The sequence below is a fragment of the Pseudophryne corroboree genome, chromosome 2 (genome assembly GCF_028390025.1).
Source record: "Pseudophryne corroboree isolate aPseCor3 chromosome 2, aPseCor3.hap2, whole genome shotgun sequence".
In the NCBI taxonomy this organism is placed as follows: Eukaryota; Metazoa; Chordata; class Amphibia; order Anura; family Myobatrachidae; genus Pseudophryne; species Pseudophryne corroboree.
The window spans coordinates 280667894-280688620 of record NC_086445.1 but is presented as its reverse complement, the minus strand read 5'-3'; the positions used below and the strand labels follow the sequence as shown (position 1 = coordinate 280688620).

Below are 20727 nucleotides of genomic sequence, written 5' to 3'. Positions count from 1 at the left end.
GATGTAAGGAAGCAAAGGAGTAATCGGCGTATTACTAGGGGCGAACAGCTGTTGGGAGAAATGAACGGTTACGAGCGAGAGGAAATGTACCGTCACTGAGTAGAAGAGAACTGTAATGGAAGTGCAAGAGAAGAGGGTTGTGATAACAGGAGGGCCCTGCTCCAAGGAGCTAACAATCTAGTGGGAGGGGGGATACAGACAGGTGACATGAAGCACAAGCAAGCAGAATGTCGCCTGGTGGCAGAGAGGCAGAGATGGCCAAAGTTTGAGGTAGGTGGTTGTGAGAGCAGCCTCGAGACTAGGTAATGTGGAAGGGAACGTTTTGATGAACAGGTGAGTTTTCAGTGCCTGTTTGAAGGTTTGCAAGGTTGGAGAGAGTCTAGTAGACCAAGGGAGCTTGTTCCAGTCAAGGGAGGCAGTGCAGGCAAAATCTTGGATTTCTGCATGGGATGCAGTGAACAGGGTAGAGGTGAGGCAATGGTCATTGGCCGACCAGAGAGGGCAGGAGGGAGTATATAGGGAGATGAGGTTGGAGATACAGTAGAGTTAGAGAGGGCCTTGTATGTGAGGGTGAGGAATTTGAAGAAGATTCTGTAGGGGAATGCAAGCCAGTGCAGGTTTTGTCGAAGGGGAGTGGCAGATGTGGAGCAACAGTAAAGGAAGATAGCTGCGGGGTTGAGAACAGATTGGAGTGGAGCAAGATGGGAGAGTGGGAGGCCAGTGGGAAGAATGTTGTATTAGTCAAGCCGTGAGATGACTAGTGAGTGGATAATAAGTTTAGTCGCACTGTGGGAGAGGAACGGCCTGATGCGAGTGATGTTGCATAGCTGGAAACAACTAGATTGAGCCAGAGACTGGATGTGGGGGGCAAAGAAGAGGGAGGAGTCAAGAGTGACACCCAAGCAGTGGAGTTGGGGAACAGGGGAGATGATGGTGTTGTCAACAGTGATAAAGATATTGGGGGAAGGAGACTCTGGATGGGGGAAAGATGATGAGTTCAATTTTGTTAATACTGAGCTTCAGGGAGCACTCAGACATCCAGGAGGAGATGGTAGAGTGAGGACAGAGGTGGAGAGGTCAGGGGAGGAGAGGTATAGTGTGTATCATCATCATAGAGGTGGTATTGAATGCCGAAAGAGCTTATGAGCGCATCCATTAAGAGGTGTACAGGGAGAAGAGAAGGTGGACAAGCCCAGAACTATGGGGGACACCAACCGGGAGGTTGGCAGGGGGTGAGGTGGACCTGGAGGCAGACACAGAGAAGGCTTGTTTAACAAGGTAAGAGGTGAACCAGACACAGACAGTGCTAGAGAGGCCTATGGACTGAAAGGTGCCTATATTATGCAAGTTTTAGGTTCATGTGAGTTTCCAAAGATAGTCCAAGAGAAAAAAAGGGCCAGAAGCACACTCTGTTCCCCAGCTATGCTTTGACCAAAAGGTCCTTGCCTTCACCATGCTTGTTATTCATGATTCTTATTTCTTTAGCTTTGTCTCATTCCTGATTGCATGACTTCTGGTATTCAGTCCTGCATATGTGACTAGCTAGCTTGATTCTTCTATATGAATTTCATCACTTGAATCCTGATACTAGCTTTTCAGGGTATTTTCTTCTAGTGACTAATCCCCTTGGTTACCAGATCAGTCTAGCTGCGAACACAAACCATATTCCCTCACTGCATAATCAATCAGTCTTCACATTACAGTATGTCTACTCAGAGGTGTATGTTCACACTAGGAATGTGGAGGCGAGATAGTTGTTGGTGCACTCCCCTCCCCCAGTCTACATTCACTACTAACACTCCAGATGGGGGGGGGGGGTGTACTAATTACCGGGGCCAGGGCTTGTTAGAGGGGCCCAGCCCAGGTCATCTGCTAAGGGCAGGGTCCCCCTCTGTGGCTCCCTGTGCCCCCTGCACAGCTGCGAGGAGGAGGGGGATGTTAGAGTGTGTGGAGTGATGAAGTCTCTCCTCATAGGTGCTGGCTGCTGTCGGAAGGGCCCTGCCTCCACATTCACTTTAACCACTCAGCAGCATCTGGAGCAAAGGAAGAGGTCAGCGTGCTCCCTTCAGGGTTGGCGGCCAGAGGCGACTGCCTTCCATTGTCTCCTGTATTTTCGCCCCTGTGTCCACTTATGTTAGTTCCCTCCCAGGTATTGTCTTCTATCTAACACACTGATCAATGATGCTGATCATTACAGAAATTCCTCATGTCTACTGCAGGCTACAGACAGTCTCTTTTCTTTGTGATCAAGTACTGTATGTTCAGAAAATTTACAACAAAGAATAAAAAGCCTTGCTGAAAAAGTAATGTTATGGTGTTAAACATAGAACAAAGGCTATGTGACAACAGTAATAATCACCTGCATTATTATTCTTGCTGTTCAGTGATTACATAATATATCATAGTAATGCATATATTTAATAAATGACTTGTTCATTAAAGAGAATGAAACATTTTCCTTGGCAAATAATTGTTTTGTGTCTGTGTTTATAATTGTAATGTGTCAGATATACTGTTGTGTGTTAATGTGTCATAATAAGCAACCTTTCACATTTATATTTCTAATTGAATTAGCTAATATTTATATACCAGTCATAAGAAAAGGACAAGCTAAATTTCAATATGAATGCTGCATGATGTAATTCTCTCCAAGGTGGATTTTTTGAATCACATCTTTACAATATAAGTCTGTGGGTGGTATTCAATTCTTTTCACCCACTTCCACACCCGTTCTATTTCTGCTGATGGGCATGGTATAATCATTTCAGCTCGCTATCTCCTAGGATGGCGAGGGCACCCATCCTTTTACACAGCTAAGCCTGATTACTATGTGTGCAATATTAGTGATAACGGGGATAACGGGGATAGAAAGGAGATTGAGCGTGATATATCATTTGAATACCGCCCCGTGAGTCAGCTTTCAGAATAGTTAGTCCTGTATACAAGACATTGTTAGGGTCTCCTGCCCTGTGCTGCCACGTCGTCATGGCGACCGGGAGACAAGTGCTAGTGGAGTAACCTGAGCGCAGCTGATACTCCGGTTCGGGTCTTTTGCTGTGCAGTGGTTATAGGCTCTGTGCACGGCAGGGGATCCGGTGCTGGTTTTTGTGCTCACAGTCTGTGAGGTCTGAGTGGGGCGTGGACAGCACCTGCTTTATAAGGCCTCTTTTCAGGGTAAGCAGATGCTGCTGAATCTTTGTTGGTTAGTCAGTTCATGAAAGTTAGCCAGTACTGTGTAGCTTTGTATTTGTTTGTTGCTTACTGCAAATAGGCCTGGGGATTTGGTATTACACTCTGCCAATCCAGACCTAGCAGTAAGACTGGAGTCAGTCGTTTAGCTTGCTGGGGTTCTGTTACTACTCTGTGAACTTAGCAAGTTTGCGGCTGTATTCTAAGACTTGCCTGTCTAATCCTGTCTCACTGTGCTAGGTGTCAGGGGTCAGTTTAGTGGCAGTAAGCTAAAACCTGTGCACTGCAAGTGAGAAATAGGATTGTGGAGACTCTCCTTGTGTCTATCATTCCATCTCTGACCAAGGAGTTTACTGCCACACCCGTTGGTAACCCTTTAGGGTTTTGCTGTTGCCCTTAGCAACAGCATTTCGGGTTCTCTACGTATTAAAACACAACATCTTGCTTTTTCCATCTGTGCAGTTCTAATACAAGGGAGATACCCAGTTCCTTAGCCTCTGGGCTTCTCTGTTCACTTTGTGTGTATTTTGTTACCCTATTACCTTCTGTGTACGTTATGTCATATTTCCCAGTTTGTCTGTGAGTCCATTTGTTTTGCATAACAGTTCAAACACCAGTACATTCCTGCAGACACTGGAGTGCATAACAGTTCTGACACCAGTACTTTCCTGCAGGCACTGGTGTGCATAACATATTCAGCAGCCCAATACTCCTGTTGAAATTTTGTGGGAATATGGAGCATACCCCTCAAAATACGTTGCAACAGGTGGTCGATCAGGTGCAGGTCCTGACTCGACAATTTAATGATTTGTCCATTAAAATGCACACCTCCCAGGCTGCTGGCGGAGCTCCCGCAGCAGCAGCACCTGCAGGGGTTAAGGAGCCGAAAGTAAATCTCCCGGATCGTTTTTCTGGAGATCGCTCGCAGTTCTTTTGTTTCAAGGAGAGCTGCAAGCTATACTTCCGGCTTAGGCCTCAGTCTTCTGGGTCGGAGATTCAGCGGGTGGGCATAGTGATTTCCTTGCTACAAGGAGACCCACAGGTCTGGGCATATGGGTTGCAGCCTGACTGTCCGTCGCTTAAAAGTGTTGATGCTTTTTTTACGGCACTGGGCATGTTGTATGATGACCCTGACAAGACGGCCTCAGCCGAGGCTCAGATTTCGATCCTTAAGCAAGGGCGAAGGCCAGTTGAGGTTTACTGTACGGAGTTTCGGAGGTTGGCCCATGATACCCAGTGGAATGACCCAGCCCTGAGACACCAGTACCGAAGAGGTCTTTCTAACCAGATAAAGGACCAACTGGTACAATATCCCTTGCCTGATAGCTTGGATCAGCTCATGCAGTTATCCATCCGGGTGGATAGACGGCTGAGAGAGCGTAGGCTTGAAAGGGAGACTGAGATTTCCTTCCTTCCCAAGGGAACCTCAGACTCTGAGGAATTTTCTGAGGAGCCTATGCAGATTGGGGCTACCCGCCTCTCCTCGCGTGAGAAGACGCGGAGGAGACAGCAGGGGTTGTGTTTGTACTGTGGGAATAAAGGTCATGTGGTAGTATCATGCCCAGAAAAGCCGGAAAACTTCAGGGCCTGAGGGTGATGGGAAATATCCTGTCAGGCCAGAAGTCAGAATTTCCCAAGAAGACTTTTATCATTCCGGTGACCTTGAAGATCCTCGGTCAAACTGTCAAGACTGAGGCCTTTGTGGACAGTGGGGCCAACGGGGTTTTTATGGACCGCCAATTCGCCCTGAAACACTCTGTTCCCTTAGTACCCTTGGCATCGGAAATTGAGATTTGTGGGTTAAACGGGGAACCATTATCCCAAGGTAAAATTACCTCTTGCACTAGCCAGATTTCTTTGTTTATTGGAGCCACACACTCTGAAAAATTGTCCTTTTATGTGACTGTCTGTACTTTTGCCCCATTGGTGTTGGGGTTACCCTGGTTAAGGGCCCACAATACTCAATTTGACTGGGTCTCTGGGGAGATTCTTAGTTGGGGTACTGATTGTTTCAGGAGTTGCTTGAGCCTTCCAGTCAGGCTCTCGCAGCTAAGTTTGCCAGGATTGCCAGGGTGTTATGCAGATTTTGCGGACGTGTTCTCCAAAAAAGTTGCAGAGGTACTACCTCCCCATCGCCCCTATGACTGTGCCATTGATTTGTTGCCAAATGCTAAGCTTCCCAAGAGCAGGTTGTACTCCCTGTCACGTCCTGAGACTCAGGCTATGGCAGAGTACATTCAGGAGAACTTGGCTAAGGGATTTATCAGACCTTCACAGTCTCCAGTTGGGTCGGGGTTCTTCTTCGTGGGTAAAAAGGACGGTTCGTTGCGACCCTGCATCGACTTCAGGGAATTGAACCGTATCACGATTAAAAACTCATACCCACTGCCTCTCATTTCGGTCTTGTTTGACCAGCTTCGTACTGCCACCATTTTTTCTAAGATTGACCTACGCGGTGCGTACAATCTAATCCGAATAAGAGAGGGGGATGAATGGAAGACTGCCTTTAATACCCACTCAGGGCATTATGAATATTTGGTGATGCCTTTTGGGCTCTGTAATGCCCCGGCAGTCTTCCAGGATTTCATGAATGATGTGCTCAGGGAATATTTGGATAGATTCTTAGTTGTATATTTAGATGACATCCTAATCTTCTCCCATTCCCTGGAGGAACATCGGAAGCATGTACGCTTAGTCCTCCAGAAACTCAGAGACCACCGGCTTGGGGCGAAGCTGGAGAAGTGCGAATTTGAAGTTCAGCAAATCGCATTTCTAGGATATATTATCTCCCCAGAAGGTTTCCAAATGGAGGGTTCCAAGGTACAGGCAGTCCTGGATTGGGTGCAGCCCACTAGTTTGAAGGCGCTTCAGCGTTTCCTGGGCTTTGCGAATTTTTATAGACGATTTATCGCTGGATTTTCGTCTATAGTGGCGCCCTTGGTGGCACTCACTAAGAAAGGGGCGGATGTTGCTCACTGGTCTTGTGAGGCTAAAGCAGCTTTTGCCCGTCTCAAAAGGGCATTTGTTTCGGCCAAGGTGCTGCGACACCCAGATCCAGAGCGTCCTTTTGTGGTGGAGGTGGATGCCTCTGAGATGGGTATTGGGGCAGTGCTTTCTCAGATGGGAGTGTCTGATAATCGCCTTCATCCCTGTGCTTACTTTTCCCGTAAATTTTCGCCTGCCGAGATGAATTATGACGTGGGTAACCGGGAATTGTTGGCTATTAAGGATGCACTCGAGGAGTGGAGACACTGGCTTGAGGGGGCTAAGTTTGTGGTCTCAATTCTCACTGACCATAAGAATCTGGCATATTTAGAGTCAGCGAAGCGTCTCAATGCCAGGCAGGCACGATGGGCTTTGTTTTTTGCTCGCTTTAATTTTTTGATAACATATCGCCCTGGGTCAAAAAACATCAAGGCTGATGCGCTCTCGCGGAGTTTTGCTCCAATCCAGGAGACCACCGAGGAGCCGTTGCCCATTGTTTCCCCATCATGTATTAAAGTGGGCATTACCCAGGACCTCTTATCATTAGTCCTTAGAGCACAGGAGCAGGCTCCTCCAGACCTTCCGGTAGGTCTTTTGTTTGTGCCTCCTAGGTTAAGACAGCGAGTGTTCCTGGAATTCCATGCCAAGAAGTCGGCAGGTCACCCGGGTATTGCCAGAACTCGGGAGTTGCTATCTAGGGCGGTGTGGTGGCCCTCGGTGGCTAAGGATGTGGATCAGTGGGTTCGGGCATGTGACATCTGTGCCCGAAATAAGACTCCTAGAGGGGTTCCTGTTGGCCCATTACATCCACTCTCTATCCCATCTAAGCCATGGACCCACATTTCAATGGATTTTGTGGTGGACTTGCCCAAATCCTCGGGGATGACAGCCATCTGGGTTGTCGTTGACAGGTTTTCGAAGATGGCGCACTTCGTTCCACTGGTTGGGCTGCCATCAGCCAGACGCCTGTCTGAATTATTTATGCTGCATGTTGTGCGTCTCCACGGGTTGCCACTTGATGTGGTCTCTGACCGCGGATCCCAGTTTGTGGCCAAATTCTGGAGGGCATTTTGTTCCGATCTCCAGATTTCTGTCAGCTTGTCGTCAGGCTACCATCCGCAGTCTAATGGGCAGACTGAAAGGGTGAACCAGTCCTTGGAGCAGTTCCTCAGGTGTTATGTCTCCAAGTGTCAGACTGACTGGGTTGCTCATCTGTCCATGGCGGAGTTTGCCTATAACAACGCAGCTCACTCTGCTACAGGGATCTCTCCCTTCCTTTGTGTGTATGGGCATCATCCTAAGGCCAATTCTTTTGACCCCCTGGACTCCACGCCTGGTGGTTCCTCTGTGGTTTCGGTCCTTAGAGGTATTTGGCGGAAAGTGAAGAAAGCCCTTGTGTCTGTGTCATTAGTGACCAAAAGGGTTTTTGATAAGCGGAAAAGACCCTGCAGCTTCAAATTAGGAGACTTCGTCTGGTTGTCTACCAAGAATTTGAAGTTGAGACAGCCATCTCATAAGTTAGGGCCCCGGTTCATCGGCCCTTATAAGATCACCAGGGTTATCAATCCGGTGGCATTTCAGTTAGATCTGCCCCGTTCTTTGGGTATCAATAAAACATTTCATTGTTCCCTTTTAAAACGGGCGATTAGTAATCCTTCTTCCAGTGGAAGACCTTCCCCTCTTCTGATACGTGGCCAGAGGGAGTTTGTTGTTGAAAGGATTCTTGACTCCAAGGTGGTTCGGGGTCGGCTGTCATTTTTGGTGCAATGGAAGGGGTATGGCCCGGAGGAGCGGTCGTGGGTGCGCAGTTGTGATCTTCATGCCCCCAGACTGATACGCTCTTTCTTCTCGCAGTTCCCCGATAAACCCGGTGGTAGGGGTTCTTTGACCCCTCGTCAGAGGGGGGGTACTGTTAGGGTCTCCTGCCCTGTGCTGCCACGTCGTCATGGCAACCGGGAGACAAGTGCTAGTGGAGTAACCTGAGCGCAGCTGATACTCCGGTTCGGGTCTTTTGCTGTGCAGTGGTTATAGGCTCTGTGCACGGCAGGGGATCCGGTGCTGGTTTTTGTGCTCACAGTCTGTGAGGTCTGAGTGGGGCGTGGACAGCACCTGCTTTATAAGGCCTCTTTTCAGGGTAAGCAGATGCTGCTGAATCTTTGTTGGTTAGTCAGTTCATGAAAGTTAGCCAGTACTGTGTAGCTTTGTATTTGTTTGTTGCTTACTGCAAATAGGCCTGGGGATTTGGTATTACACTCTGCCAATCCAGACCTAGCAGTAAGACTGGAGTCAGTCGTTTAGCTTGCTGGGGTTCTGTTACTACTCTGTGAACTTAGCAAGTTTGCGGCTGTATTCTAAGACTTGCCTGTCTAATCCTGTCTCACTGTGCTAGGTGTCAGGGGTCAGTTTAGTGGCAGTAAGCTAAAACCTGTGCACTGCAAGTGAGAAATAGGATTGTGGAGACTCTCCTTGTGTCTATCATTCCATCTCTGACCAAGGAGTTTACTGCCACACCCGTTGGTAACCCTTTAGGGTTTTGCTGTTGCCCTTAGCAACAGCATTTCGGGTTCTCTACGTATTAAAACACAACATCTTGCTTTTTCCATCTGTGCAGTTCTAATACAAGGGAGATACCCAGTTCCTTAGCCTCTGGGCTTCTCTGTTCACTTTGTGTGTATTTTGTTACCCTATTACCTTCTGTGTACGTTATGTCATATTTCCCAGTTTGTCTGTGAGTCCATTTGTTTTGCATAACAGTTCAAACACCAGTACATTCCTGCAGACACTGGAGTGCATAACAGTTCTGACACCAGTACTTTCCTGCAGGCACTGGTGTGCATAACAGGCATTTACAGCAGTTCACTGTCCCTGGATGCCAGAAAAAGCTTGGGTATTCGAATGGTTCAACTACAGTCATTATTAATAATGTATCCTGTTCTTAACACGGCCGGCCATGAGAATCGATGGACACTGTACGAAGGGTGTGCGGCCACACCATGCTGTGCTTCCGATACTACTGTAGTGAGCACAGCCAAACTATGTTGGAAGCGCCTCTTTGGCAGGGTTTGGACCCTGAACTCCTAGAACCTTTCTGTGTATAACCCTCAGCTCACTTTGTTCCTACCAGATGGGTCTAATAAATCTTTGTGTATAGAGCCCACAAAATTGTTTTTCCTAATGAAAATGTTACTGGAATCCATCAGATTTGCATCAACCTACCAGTAGATCTAATTACTGGACATGATGCAGGAACTAAAACACCAGGGGGAATGTAACAGGGTGTGAGAATCAGAAAGTGAGAGATTTTGGGAGAATTCTCCAGTTTTTTTAAAAAAATGGCAAGAATTTGCATGGCAAAGCCAGATTGATTTGCCATGTAAATGATTGTCACTTTAAAAAAAATTAGAATTCTCCCCAAATCTCTTGCTTTCTGATTCTTACACCCTATTACATTCTCCCATTAAGTTTTCGGATGTTTTGACCCCATCCTTATACCACATTAATATAAAGCAGGTTTTGCTGAAATAAAGCTTGCTTTTTCTGTCATGGTTGGCAAACACCAACCCCAAAACCCCCAGCCCCTGTATTTCATAGTCATCCTTGACTTGCATGAATAAAGATGGACATCTACATTGTAAAGACCCATGTTTAGTCCTGTTACATTAAGGTACCAGCGCCAGCTCCATTTATTCTGTGGTCCTGGGCTGTCTCAAGATTCAAATGTTCTCCTACACTATCTCACCCACCATAGATTATCGCAATGACCATTATACTAGACAGCCTGGACCCCTTACAAGTGTAAAAATATTCACATTTAATTAATAGTACTCCCATTTCTACAAACTCAGACAAATAATTATGTATTAGCCCCTAAACCCCCTAGCATTACTCCAGCTTTACTTAATTGGACACTATTATCACTCCCCATGTATATAAAATTGCCCCAACCATCTCCCGACCAATAAATATCTCTCATAATTAAATTAATAGTCCATTACCGCCCAAATACACCCCCCCACAAACCCCCACACACACACACGCGCGCGCGCACACACACACACACACACACACACACCCATCTGCTGTAAGCACTTAAACTAGGTTATGGATCAATGGGTCGACCTGGATAAGGTCATCTGTCAATAGGTCGAACACTATTGGTCAATGTGGACAAGTTCAACATGGGAAAAAGGTTGACAATGAAAAGGTCGACATGGGACAGAACGACACATGAAAAGGTCAACATGACTTTTTGAAATGGTTTTTGGTGTTGTTTTCTCCAGAACATGACCAGGAACCCCAATTAGTGCACCGCGTCCCCTTGAATGCTGCAGGCAAGGTGCAGATTACTATTCCCAATCATAGTCCACGTGGATGGTAATGTATGAAAAAGTAAAAAAAAAATGTAAAAAACTCATGACATCCTTTTCCTGTGTCGACCATTGCCATGTCAACCTTTTAACAAGGCCGACGTTTTGTTCATGTCGACCTAACCCATGTCGACCAATAGTGGTCGACCTATTTGCTTTCGACCTAAGTGCTGTCAACCTACCACCCAGATACCCTTAAACTAAATGAAGAAAATGGAGATGGGCTTGTATTAAAGTACCAGTTGGAGGAATAGTTACTACAATGTAAGATATTATTTGGTTTCTTTGATGGGTAGCAGTAGATGTTTGTACAACCGTACTCACAGTTACACACTGGTGTGGAGCATACAGAGGACCAGCCGGTCATGTGTGTGGATAGCGGCAGTGGTGGGATTCAGCCGGTTCGCACCAGTTTTGCAGAACCGATACCTAATGTTAGGTATGGTTCTGCGAACCGTTTGCTAATGAGCGCCGCCCACACACCCGCCCGCCAGCACAGGCCAGCGACCGCAACAGGAGTTCCTCCGCACCTGGCCCTGGCCATTCCTCCTCTCCCTAGTGTCCTGAGTCCTGACATGCGCAGTAAGCATGTCAAGACGCTGAGAGAGGGTGGACTGGGCGTGGAGGAACTCTGCAGTACTACACAGAGACGCGGCTGCATTGCCCTGTTGCGGTCTGTGCTGGCGGGCGGGTGTGACTGCGGGAGCGGACAGCAGAGTGCAGTGGGGTGGTCAGCTACCCACCACCAGCGTGCAGGAGTCAAGTGCAGGCCCTGTATATGTATTCCTTCTTTTTCCCCTCTGCTACTCCCACTTTTCCACCCTCTGCTAGTACCACTCTGTTAGTCACATTTTTCTGCCCTCTGCTAGTCCTACTTTTCCGCCCTCTGCTAGTCCTGCTTTTCCGCCCTCTGCTAGTCCCACTTTTCTGCCCTCTGCTAGTCCCACTTTTCCGCCGCTCTGCTTGTTTCACTTTTCCGCCCTCTGCTACTCCCACCTTTCCCCCTCTGCTAGTCCCACTTCACTGCAAAGGGGATACTGAGGAGCCATGGGCCATAGAACCTGTTGTTAATTTATTTGAATCCCACCACTGGGTAGCGGTATGGTTATACAGAGGTACAGTATACTCACTGTGATGCTCATACACAGTAACAAGACAGTGCCATACATGCATAGGTATAGATGCTTCATTTAGGAACAACTCCATCCTTCAACAATCAGAAGCTTTTAATTGGGAGCCACTAAAGTGGCACAACCAGTTTTTACATTTGGGGGGAGGGAGTTTATTAATTTGTCACATGGGTGATATAGGAATCGGATAACTTTTTTCCTTCAATAAATTAGATATTTTAAAAATTGTATTTTGTGTTTACTCAAGTTGTCTTTGTCTTATATTCATGAAGATCTGAAACAATTACGTGTGATGAATATGCAAAAATAAAAAAAATTGGGAATGGGGCAAAAACTTTTTCATGCCACTGTACATGTATATGCAGCCAAATTAAGCAGATTTGGCCAAGGGTTTATAGGTGCAATTAGTGCAGGAGTGCAGTTGGTTAAAGACACATTAATGCATACACTTTTAGACCAGTTCAACAGATGAACACATTGGGGGGAAATCATATGTTTTTCACGCTGGCTGTCAGTAGATGGCACCCGACGGAGCAATTCAATTGTTGCTCCGTTCGGGCACAAACAGCTGCCGGCGCCCAAACAGCACTTTTCGCATCGCGCTCACAACTTTAGTTGGTTTAGCTGTTTTACGCAGCTAAACCCAGCACTTCTGGGCATGATGGACACAATAAAAAAACAACTGAATAGCGTCCCCTGATCTCCCGTCACATTAGACGGGAGATCGGGCACATCTGGGTGCACATAAACAATTGTATTCCCCCCAATCAACTACTAACTGGTTGAGTATGATTTGCTGGTGTATGGGATGTCGGTGTATCAGAATACCAACACTAGCATCCTGACAGTTGAAATCCCGACGGGGGGAGGTACTGTAAGACTGTTATCCTCTATCCCCCACCTCCTAACCCTAACCTTCTCCCAGTGGTGCCTAACCCTAAACATCCCACCCTCCAGCTACAGCCTAACCCTAACCACGCTGGGTGGCGCCTTAATCTAAACACCCCCCCACACACACGCCCCTAACCCCCCAGCTAAATTTACGGTTGGGATGCCAGCTGTTTGGATTCTGGCGTTAGTCTCCTGGCCCTGACGGGATTCAGGCATTGGCATTCCGACTGCCGGGATCACAACAGCTGGCATCTTGACCGCATCCCCTACTAACTTATTTCCATCAGATAGTACATCCTTTCATATTAGACCCAAACTAACAGCAACTAAAAATCTCACATTTCATATATGAAAGTATTGTTATCTACAGTATGTAAAGATCCTAAAAAAATTATAACCTGAAACAAACCATTTTTTGATATTTGGACTGAGACTGCATCTGTTGTTGTTGCCATCTTGCTTCTGACTCTGACGTCCTTCCTCCTACAACAAACAGAATACAGTAAATACTGTAAATTAAGCAAACAAACTACATGAAAAATAGTCAGGCAATACATTTCAAAATACAGTACAATGGTAATTTAAAGCCGCATTACCACCTAAGGAGGAAGTCTAGCTTTACAGCCCTCCTAGGAGCTTGTTGGATTGCTCAATGTGACTGCTTTTATTCTTGACTCAGGGGGGTGAATCAATTATTTTGCTGGTGGCTCTGTGTAATTGGCACCCAACGGAACAATTATTATTATTATTATTATTATTATTACTACAAGTTATTTATATAGCGCATACATATTCCGCAGCGCTTTACTGAGAATACCGTATATACTCGAGTATAAGTCGACCCGAATATAAGCCGAGATACCTAATTTTACCACAAAAAAATGGGAAAAATGACTGACTTGAGTATAAGCCTAGGGTGGGAAATGTACGGTGCCAGGGGTGTTCATGCTCAGGGTGTCATGCTCGTTGCCAGGGGTTTCATGCGGTAGGTGTTATGCTTGTTGCCAAGGGGTAATGCTTGTTGCTAGGGTTGTGCCCCCAGTGCCACATATACCCCCAGTAACAGATATTCCCCCACAGTGCCAGATAAAAACATGCTGCCGTTGCTTTGCCCCCAGTAGTTATGCCCCTTCTTTGCCCCCAGTAGTTGTGCCCCTCTTTCTTTGCCCCCAGTAGTTGTGCCCCCTTTCATTGCCCCCAGTAGTTGTGCCCCCTTTCATTGCCCCCAGTAGTTGTGCCTCCTTCTTTCTTTGCCCCCTGTTGCAGTGCCCCCTTCTTTCTTTGCCCCCTGTTGCAGTGCCCCCTTCTTTCTTTGCCCCCCTGTTGCAGTGCCCCCTTCTTTCTTTGCCCCCTGTTGCAGTGCCCCCTTCTTTCTTTGCCCCCTGTTGCAGTGCCCCCTTCTTTCTTTGCCCCCTGTTGCAGTGCCCCCGTCGCCGCTTACAAACACACAAACACACACAAAAACAATACTTACCACTGCCCCGCTCCTGCTTCCCGACCGCTTCTTCTGCTGCTGCGCTGCTCCGCTCCGTCCGTCCGCTCGCTCCGTCCGGCCGCACGCTCCGTCCGGCCGCCGCTCTGTGCGGCCGCCCGCTCCCCGGCACCCGATCATCTCTATGGGAGAGACGTCATGACGTCTCTCCCATAGCAACGCGCACAGACACTAGAGGTCAATAATGACCTCTAGTGTCTGTCCTGGAGCCGGCTGCAGCGGACGCCCACACAGCCCACGGCGTCTGCTGCAGCCATTGACTCGAGTATAAGCCGAGGGGGGCTTTTTCAGCACAGAAAAATGTGCTGAAAAAGTCGGCTTATACTCGAGTATATACGGTATTTTGCCATTCACATCAGTCCCTGCCCAAGTGGAGCTTACAATCTATATTCCCTACCCTATCACACCAATTAACCTACCAGTATATTTTTGGATTGTGGGAGGAAACTGGAGTACCCAGAGAAACCCCACGCAAGTACGGGGAGAATATACAAACTCCACACAGTTAGGGCCATGTTGGGAATCGAAGCATGACCTCAGTGCTGTGAGGCAGTAATGCTAACCATTACACCATCCGCACTGCCCCCCAGGGCCCAGACCTCACTCTCTTTGAAAGAGATTCCTACAGTATGTCTTTGGGCTACACCCCTTCCCTCCCCCCTTCCCTGTTGCCAAGCACCAAGTATGTAAAACTGGTGTATGTGTAGTGTCCAGCAGGGAAGTAGTTAACAATCCCAAGGGAGGGGGCCTGCTGGAGCTGAAGACTATATCTGTCTCCTTCATGGGGACAGAAAGTGTGATATCTTGGGGACTCAACAATGTTGGCGATAACCTGAGTTATTCTGTGAAATCCCTCACAGCAGAAATACCTAAATTTGTTTGAGTAAGTGAGCTAGGGTTTCTGTATTTTTTTTATTCCTTTTCATGTATTGAGATTGCTGTATTCTGTGTGTGTTTTTAAAATATTCTTAATAATCTTTGTAACCTTTTTGTAACTAAAGCTCTGAAGTATTCTTGAAATTAAATATCTAATTTTAGTTCTGATTCTGTGATTCTTATGAACTCAGGGCCCGTGTGGCTCACGTCTACCTACTTTTCTAAGTATTGCAGCTTGTGTGTGACAGGTAGAAGCAAAGGCTACCTTGCGTTTATATGCTAATTTCCTCTTGCTGGTGGCAGCTAAAGTATTTAAGTAAACCCGTGTGTCAAAAGTGACCCCCACATCGCATGTGGCAATTCTCAAATTGGCATATTTGTGGAATTGGCCGGCAGCGTTGTTACTCCATTCAGGTTGGAGGGCCGCCAGTGCTGATATTTTTGCTGGCTGCCTCCTGAGGTGGTGAGCAGAAATATGTGAAAAAAGTGTCCTGTTTGGATGCCAAAATGGGACTTTTCGCCGTATGGAATCTTCCTTAGATGTGTTTAGCTGCTATATGCGGCTAAATGCAGTCTATTTGGACGCAAAAAGTGCAATAATTAAGTGGTGCTCGGAACAATTAAATTGCTCCATTGGACACCCCCATTAACCACTTAACTGGCATGGTCAGATCACATGCGACCACGCCACCCCACTGTGTCCCCCAGTTTTTGACAAGGAGATCTGTTCTGCAGATGTGAAAAATATATTTAAACATTTAAAAAAATACTTTTAAAACTATATTGAATACCATTAAAAAAAAAAAAAAAAGAATGTTATGAATGGTTTTGAGCAAACAATCGGTAGTTAAGTGGTAATTACTGCAGCTGATAAAACAACCGAATTGTATCCGCATGTTTCATGTCCACAACTTGAAAACTCTAGGTGGTATTACATTTGTGAGAAGTGAGGGAAAAGGCACAGAAATGGAGTGTAGCTGTACTGCCATATGTGCTAATCTGTCAAATCTGTCAATCTGACAATCTGTCAAAGCAGAAATGCAGCTTTTCTTAGCCAAAGGTGAATCAGCGATTTCAGAAGGATGCCACAAATATGACATTTGGAGGTTAAGTTACATAAGCTATTAAGAAGCTACCACAAAGATCAACTAATGCTGGGCACACATGAGCTTGCTGTTTGGCCCAAACGACACCATCAATATACCATTTGGCCACACATATTGTTGAACAGCTGAATGTTTCCCATTGACAATGATCCTGTTAGTGCAGTCAGTACTAGATGAGAACACATGTAGGGTATATTTGTAGAAGCAGCCCTTATTTAAAAGGACAATAATATCAAATGTGTAACACTACTGGTTATCTTTACATTCATTTTATACTCATTGTCACAACTGAGGGCCTGAGCTGACGGGAGGCAGCCTCAGTTGTAGGGGCTGAGATGTACCGGAACCTGGGAGGTTGTATCAGACCCCTGGACATGTAAGTAACATGAATAATAACTGCCCGAAGGCGTGACCACGACAACTTAGATAAAAGTCAATGATGTTTATTATGACAACTCTGCAACACAGCAGCAGTAAAAGAAAACGTAAAAGTCAGCAAATAATAAATACAGTTCCTGGGTACTACAGGATGGCAGGAGCCACAGGGCACTGGTAGTGTGAGATAGTTCTTATGATCTTCTAGATGGAAAGTCCTTACCAGGCTTGACTGTAGCAATGGAGATAACCCAGGATTGTGCCAGCTGGTGTTCCAGGAAAAGCTGGGTTGCTGAAGGTAAAACAGCTGCTGTGGATACTGGCTGGAACCAGACTGTTGTTAGCACGGAGTGGATACTGGCTGGAACCAGTTAAATAATAAATGAACTTGGGAGCGATGAAATATGAACTGAAATGTAGAACTTGAGAGCGGAGAAATAATAATACCGGTGGAGAGTGGTAAAGTGTAGAAAGGACACCGGCCCTTTAAGGGAAGCTGTACTCTGCTGGAAGCTGAGCTGGAAGCAGGTAATGTTGTAGCTGGAAACAGATGAATCCACAATGGATTGGAGAGTCAGGCTACACCGCAGGTGGAATGCTGGTGCGGGTCTCTATGGTGGAAGTCTTGAGACAGGAGCTGGAACCTGGAAGACAATCACAGGAGAGAGACAAACAGGAACTAGGTTTGACAACCAAAGCACTGACGCCTTCCTTGCTCAGGCACAGTGTATTTATACCTGCAGCAAGGAAGGGATTGGCTAGGCAATTATGCAGATTAACAATACTGACAACAGATTGGAGGAAATGATCAGCTGACAGAATCCAAGATGGCTGCGCCCATGCAGACACTTGGAGGGAAGTTTGGTTTGTAATCCATGTGGTAATGAAAACAGTAATGGCGGCGCCGGCCACTGGAGACAGGAGACGCCAGGCTGACAAGTGCACATCCGACCACGCGGACACAGCGGAGGCCGCGGCTGACGTAATCGCCACTCTGACACTCTGCATGCAGAAGCTCAGGGACGGCGGCGGAGGCCGCGGGAGACGCCATGCCAGATGTAATAAGGCGTTACTGTGACAGCGTCTCAGAGAGACAGGAGAGGATGCAGGAATGTGAACATTAGGATAACAGATGGGATCCGGTCCTGGAGCGCTGAGCCAGCCTTAGGAGGCATCTGATGGGTAAGAAATGGCGTCCAGATACCCGGATCGTGACAGCACCCCCCCCTTTAGGAGTGGCCCCAGGACACTTCTTTGGCTTTTGAGGAAACTTGGAATGGAATCTCCGGACCAAGGCAGGAGCATGGACATCAGAAGCATTGGTCCATGAACGTTCCTCAGGACCATAACCCTTCCAGTCAATAAGATATTGTAGTTGACCGTAACGGTGACGTGAGTCCAGGATCTTGGCCACTTCATACTCAACGCCTCGTTGAGTTTGGACTTTCGGAGTTGGAGGAAGTGAGGAATGAAACCGATTCAAGATCAGCGGTTTCAACAGGGAAACATGGAATGTCCTGGGTATTTTTAAGAAGGGAGGCAACTGGAGTCTGTAAGCAACAGGATTGATGACTTGTTCAATCTTGAAAGGACCGATATAGCGAGGTGCAAACTTCATACTGGGAACTCTTAACCTCAAATTCTTCGTGGATAACCATACCCGATCACCCACCTTGAGAGCAGGAACTGCTCGACGCTTCTTATCCGCAAACTTCTTGTACCTGAACGATGCCTTGAGCAGAGCTGATCGTACGCTCTTCCAGATATTGGCAAACTGATGCAAGGTGATATCCACTGCGGGAACAGAAGTTGCTGGAAGCGGTTGGAACTCAGGAACTTTAGGGTGGAATCCAAAGTTAGTGAAGAATGGTGTTGAAGCAGATGAAGAATGATACTGGTTGTTATGACAGAACTTGGCCCAGGGAAGTAATTGAACCCAGTCATCTTGAGAGGAGGACACATAGATGCGGAGGAAGGCCTCCAAGTCCTGATTCACCCTCTCGGTTTGACCATTGGTCTGAGGATGGTAAGCCGTGGAAAACTTTAGCTTGACTTGGAGGACTTGACATAAACTTCGCCAGAATTTGGCTGTGAATTGAACTCCTCGATCTGAGATAATTTCTTCAGGAAGACCGTGGAGTCGGAAGATCTCTTGTATGAATACTTGAGCCAACTTGGAAGCTGACGGAAGACTGGTGAGAGGAATGAAGTGTGCCATCTTGGTGAACCGGTCAACTACCACCCAGATGGTATTGAACTTGTTGCACATGGGTAAGTCTGTAATGAAATCCATCGACAAGTGGGTCCATGGTCGACGGGGAACGGATAGTGGAACCAGTTGCCCCGCAGGCGACTGGCGGGATACTTTATGTTGGGCACACTTTGGGCAAGATGCAATAAACTCCAAGACGTCCTTTTTCAGAGTTGGCCACCAATAGGACCTAGAGATAAACTCCAGGGTTTTTTGGATACCTGTATGTCCGGCAAAATGGGAAGCATGGGCCCAATGCATGAGCTTCTTCCTTAGCATCGGCTTCACAAAACTTTTCCCTGATGGGGGCGTAGAGTCCATCCCTACCGTGGAGAATGCCAACGGATTTATAATAGGATGCTTGTCTGAAGACTCTGACTCATTTTCTTGCTCCCATGAGCGGGAAAGGGCATCGGCCTTGCGATTCTGAGAGCCCGGACAGAACTGGAGTTTAAAGTCGAACCTGGAAAAGAAAAGTGCCCATCTGGCCTGACGAGGGTTGAGACATTGTGCGCCCTTCAGGTATAAAAGGTTCTTGTGGTCTGTAAGTATGGTGATTAAATGAGAAGCTCCCTCCAACAGATACCTCCACTCTTCTAGAGCGAGCTTGATGGCTAGCAACTCCTGGTCGCCAATGGCATAGTTGCGCTCAGCTGGGGAGAACTTCCGGGAGAAGAAACTGCAAGGATGTAAATGGCCATCTTTAGCCCTCTGAGATAACACCGCTCCTACTCCAACGGAGGAGGCATCCACCTCTAGGATGAAAGGAGAGTCGATGTCAGGCTGTTTCAGGACAGGCGCAGAGATGAACCTCTGTTTTAAAAGATGAAAAGCTTGCATGGCTTCTTCAGACCACTTGGACGGGTTAGCACCCTTCTTGGTGAAAGCAGTAATAGGCGCCACAATGGTGGAAAAGTCTCGTATAAACTTTCGGTAATAATTGGCGAACCCTAAGAACCTCTGGACCCCTTTGAGGGTTAAGGGTACCGGCCAATTCTGAATTGCTTGTAGTTTCTCAGGATCCATCTCTAGTCCGGAACCGGACACAATGTACCCTAGAAACGGAATGGACTTGACTTCAAAGACGCATTTTTCTAATTTGCAATAGAGATGATTGACACGGAGACGGGACAGAACCTCTTTAACCCAAAAACGATGTTCCTCTAAATCGTTGGCAAAAATGAGGATATCGTCTAGATAGACCACAACATGACGGTATAGAATGTCTCTGAAAATCTCATTGACAAAATGCTGGAAGACAGCTGGAGCATTGCTCAATCCGAAGGGCATGACGAGGTACTCATAATGTCCGTCACGGGTGTTAAAGGCGGTCTTCCACTCGTCACCCTCACGGATCCGGATGAGATTGTATGCACCTCGCAAGTCCAGCTTTGTAAAGATGGTAGCTCCGCTAACTCTGTCAAAGAGCTCAGTAATCAGGGGTAAAGGATAACGGTTCTTGATGGTAATGTCGTTCAAACCTCTGTAGTCGATGCACGGCCGCAGACCACCATCTTTTTTTTTTACAAAAAAGAAGCCTGCGCCGGCTGGGGAAGAAGAAGGTCGAATGAACCCCTTTGCTAGGTTCTCTTTAATGTATTCCTCCATAGAATGCGTCTCAGGCAGAGACAACGGATAAGTTCGGCCTCGAGGTGGAACCTTCCCTGGAACGAGATCAATCGGGCAGTCCCATTCTCTATGAGGAGGAAGGATATCAGCAGAAGCTTTACTGAACACATCCGTGAAATCTTGATATGGAGGAGGTGGAACATCAGACGACCTGGGGGAGGAAGAACAGACAGGCAATACTTTAAACAAACATGTCTCTGCACAGGAGGAACCCCATGCCAGGATTTGCGTAGTCGTCCAATCAATTGTAGGATTGTGAAGACGGAGCCATGGAAGGCCCAGGACCACAGGATGTGTGGCTCTTGGAATCACTAAAAGTGAAATAAGTTCGGAATGAAGAACTCCCACTCTCAGACGAACTGGTAGAGTCCTTAGAGCAATAACAGTATCAAAAATTTTACTGCCATCCACGGCAGTTAAGGAAAAGGAGGAAGGA

General features: G+C 47.0%; 1 protein-coding gene across 3 annotated transcripts in view; it reads right to left on the bottom strand.

Moving 5' to 3' along the window:
* Positions 1-20727, bottom strand: part of EPSTI1 (epithelial stromal interaction 1) — a 252994-nt gene that overhangs the window by 161890 nt on the left and 70377 nt on the right. For all 3 annotated transcript variants that reach the window (XM_063952858.1, XM_063952859.1, XM_063952860.1), the window contains one exon: positions 12972-13045. In XM_063952858.1, the coding sequence (XP_063808928.1) occupies positions 12972-13045 (74 nt within the window). The remainder of the gene's footprint in view (positions 1-12971; positions 13046-20727) is intronic.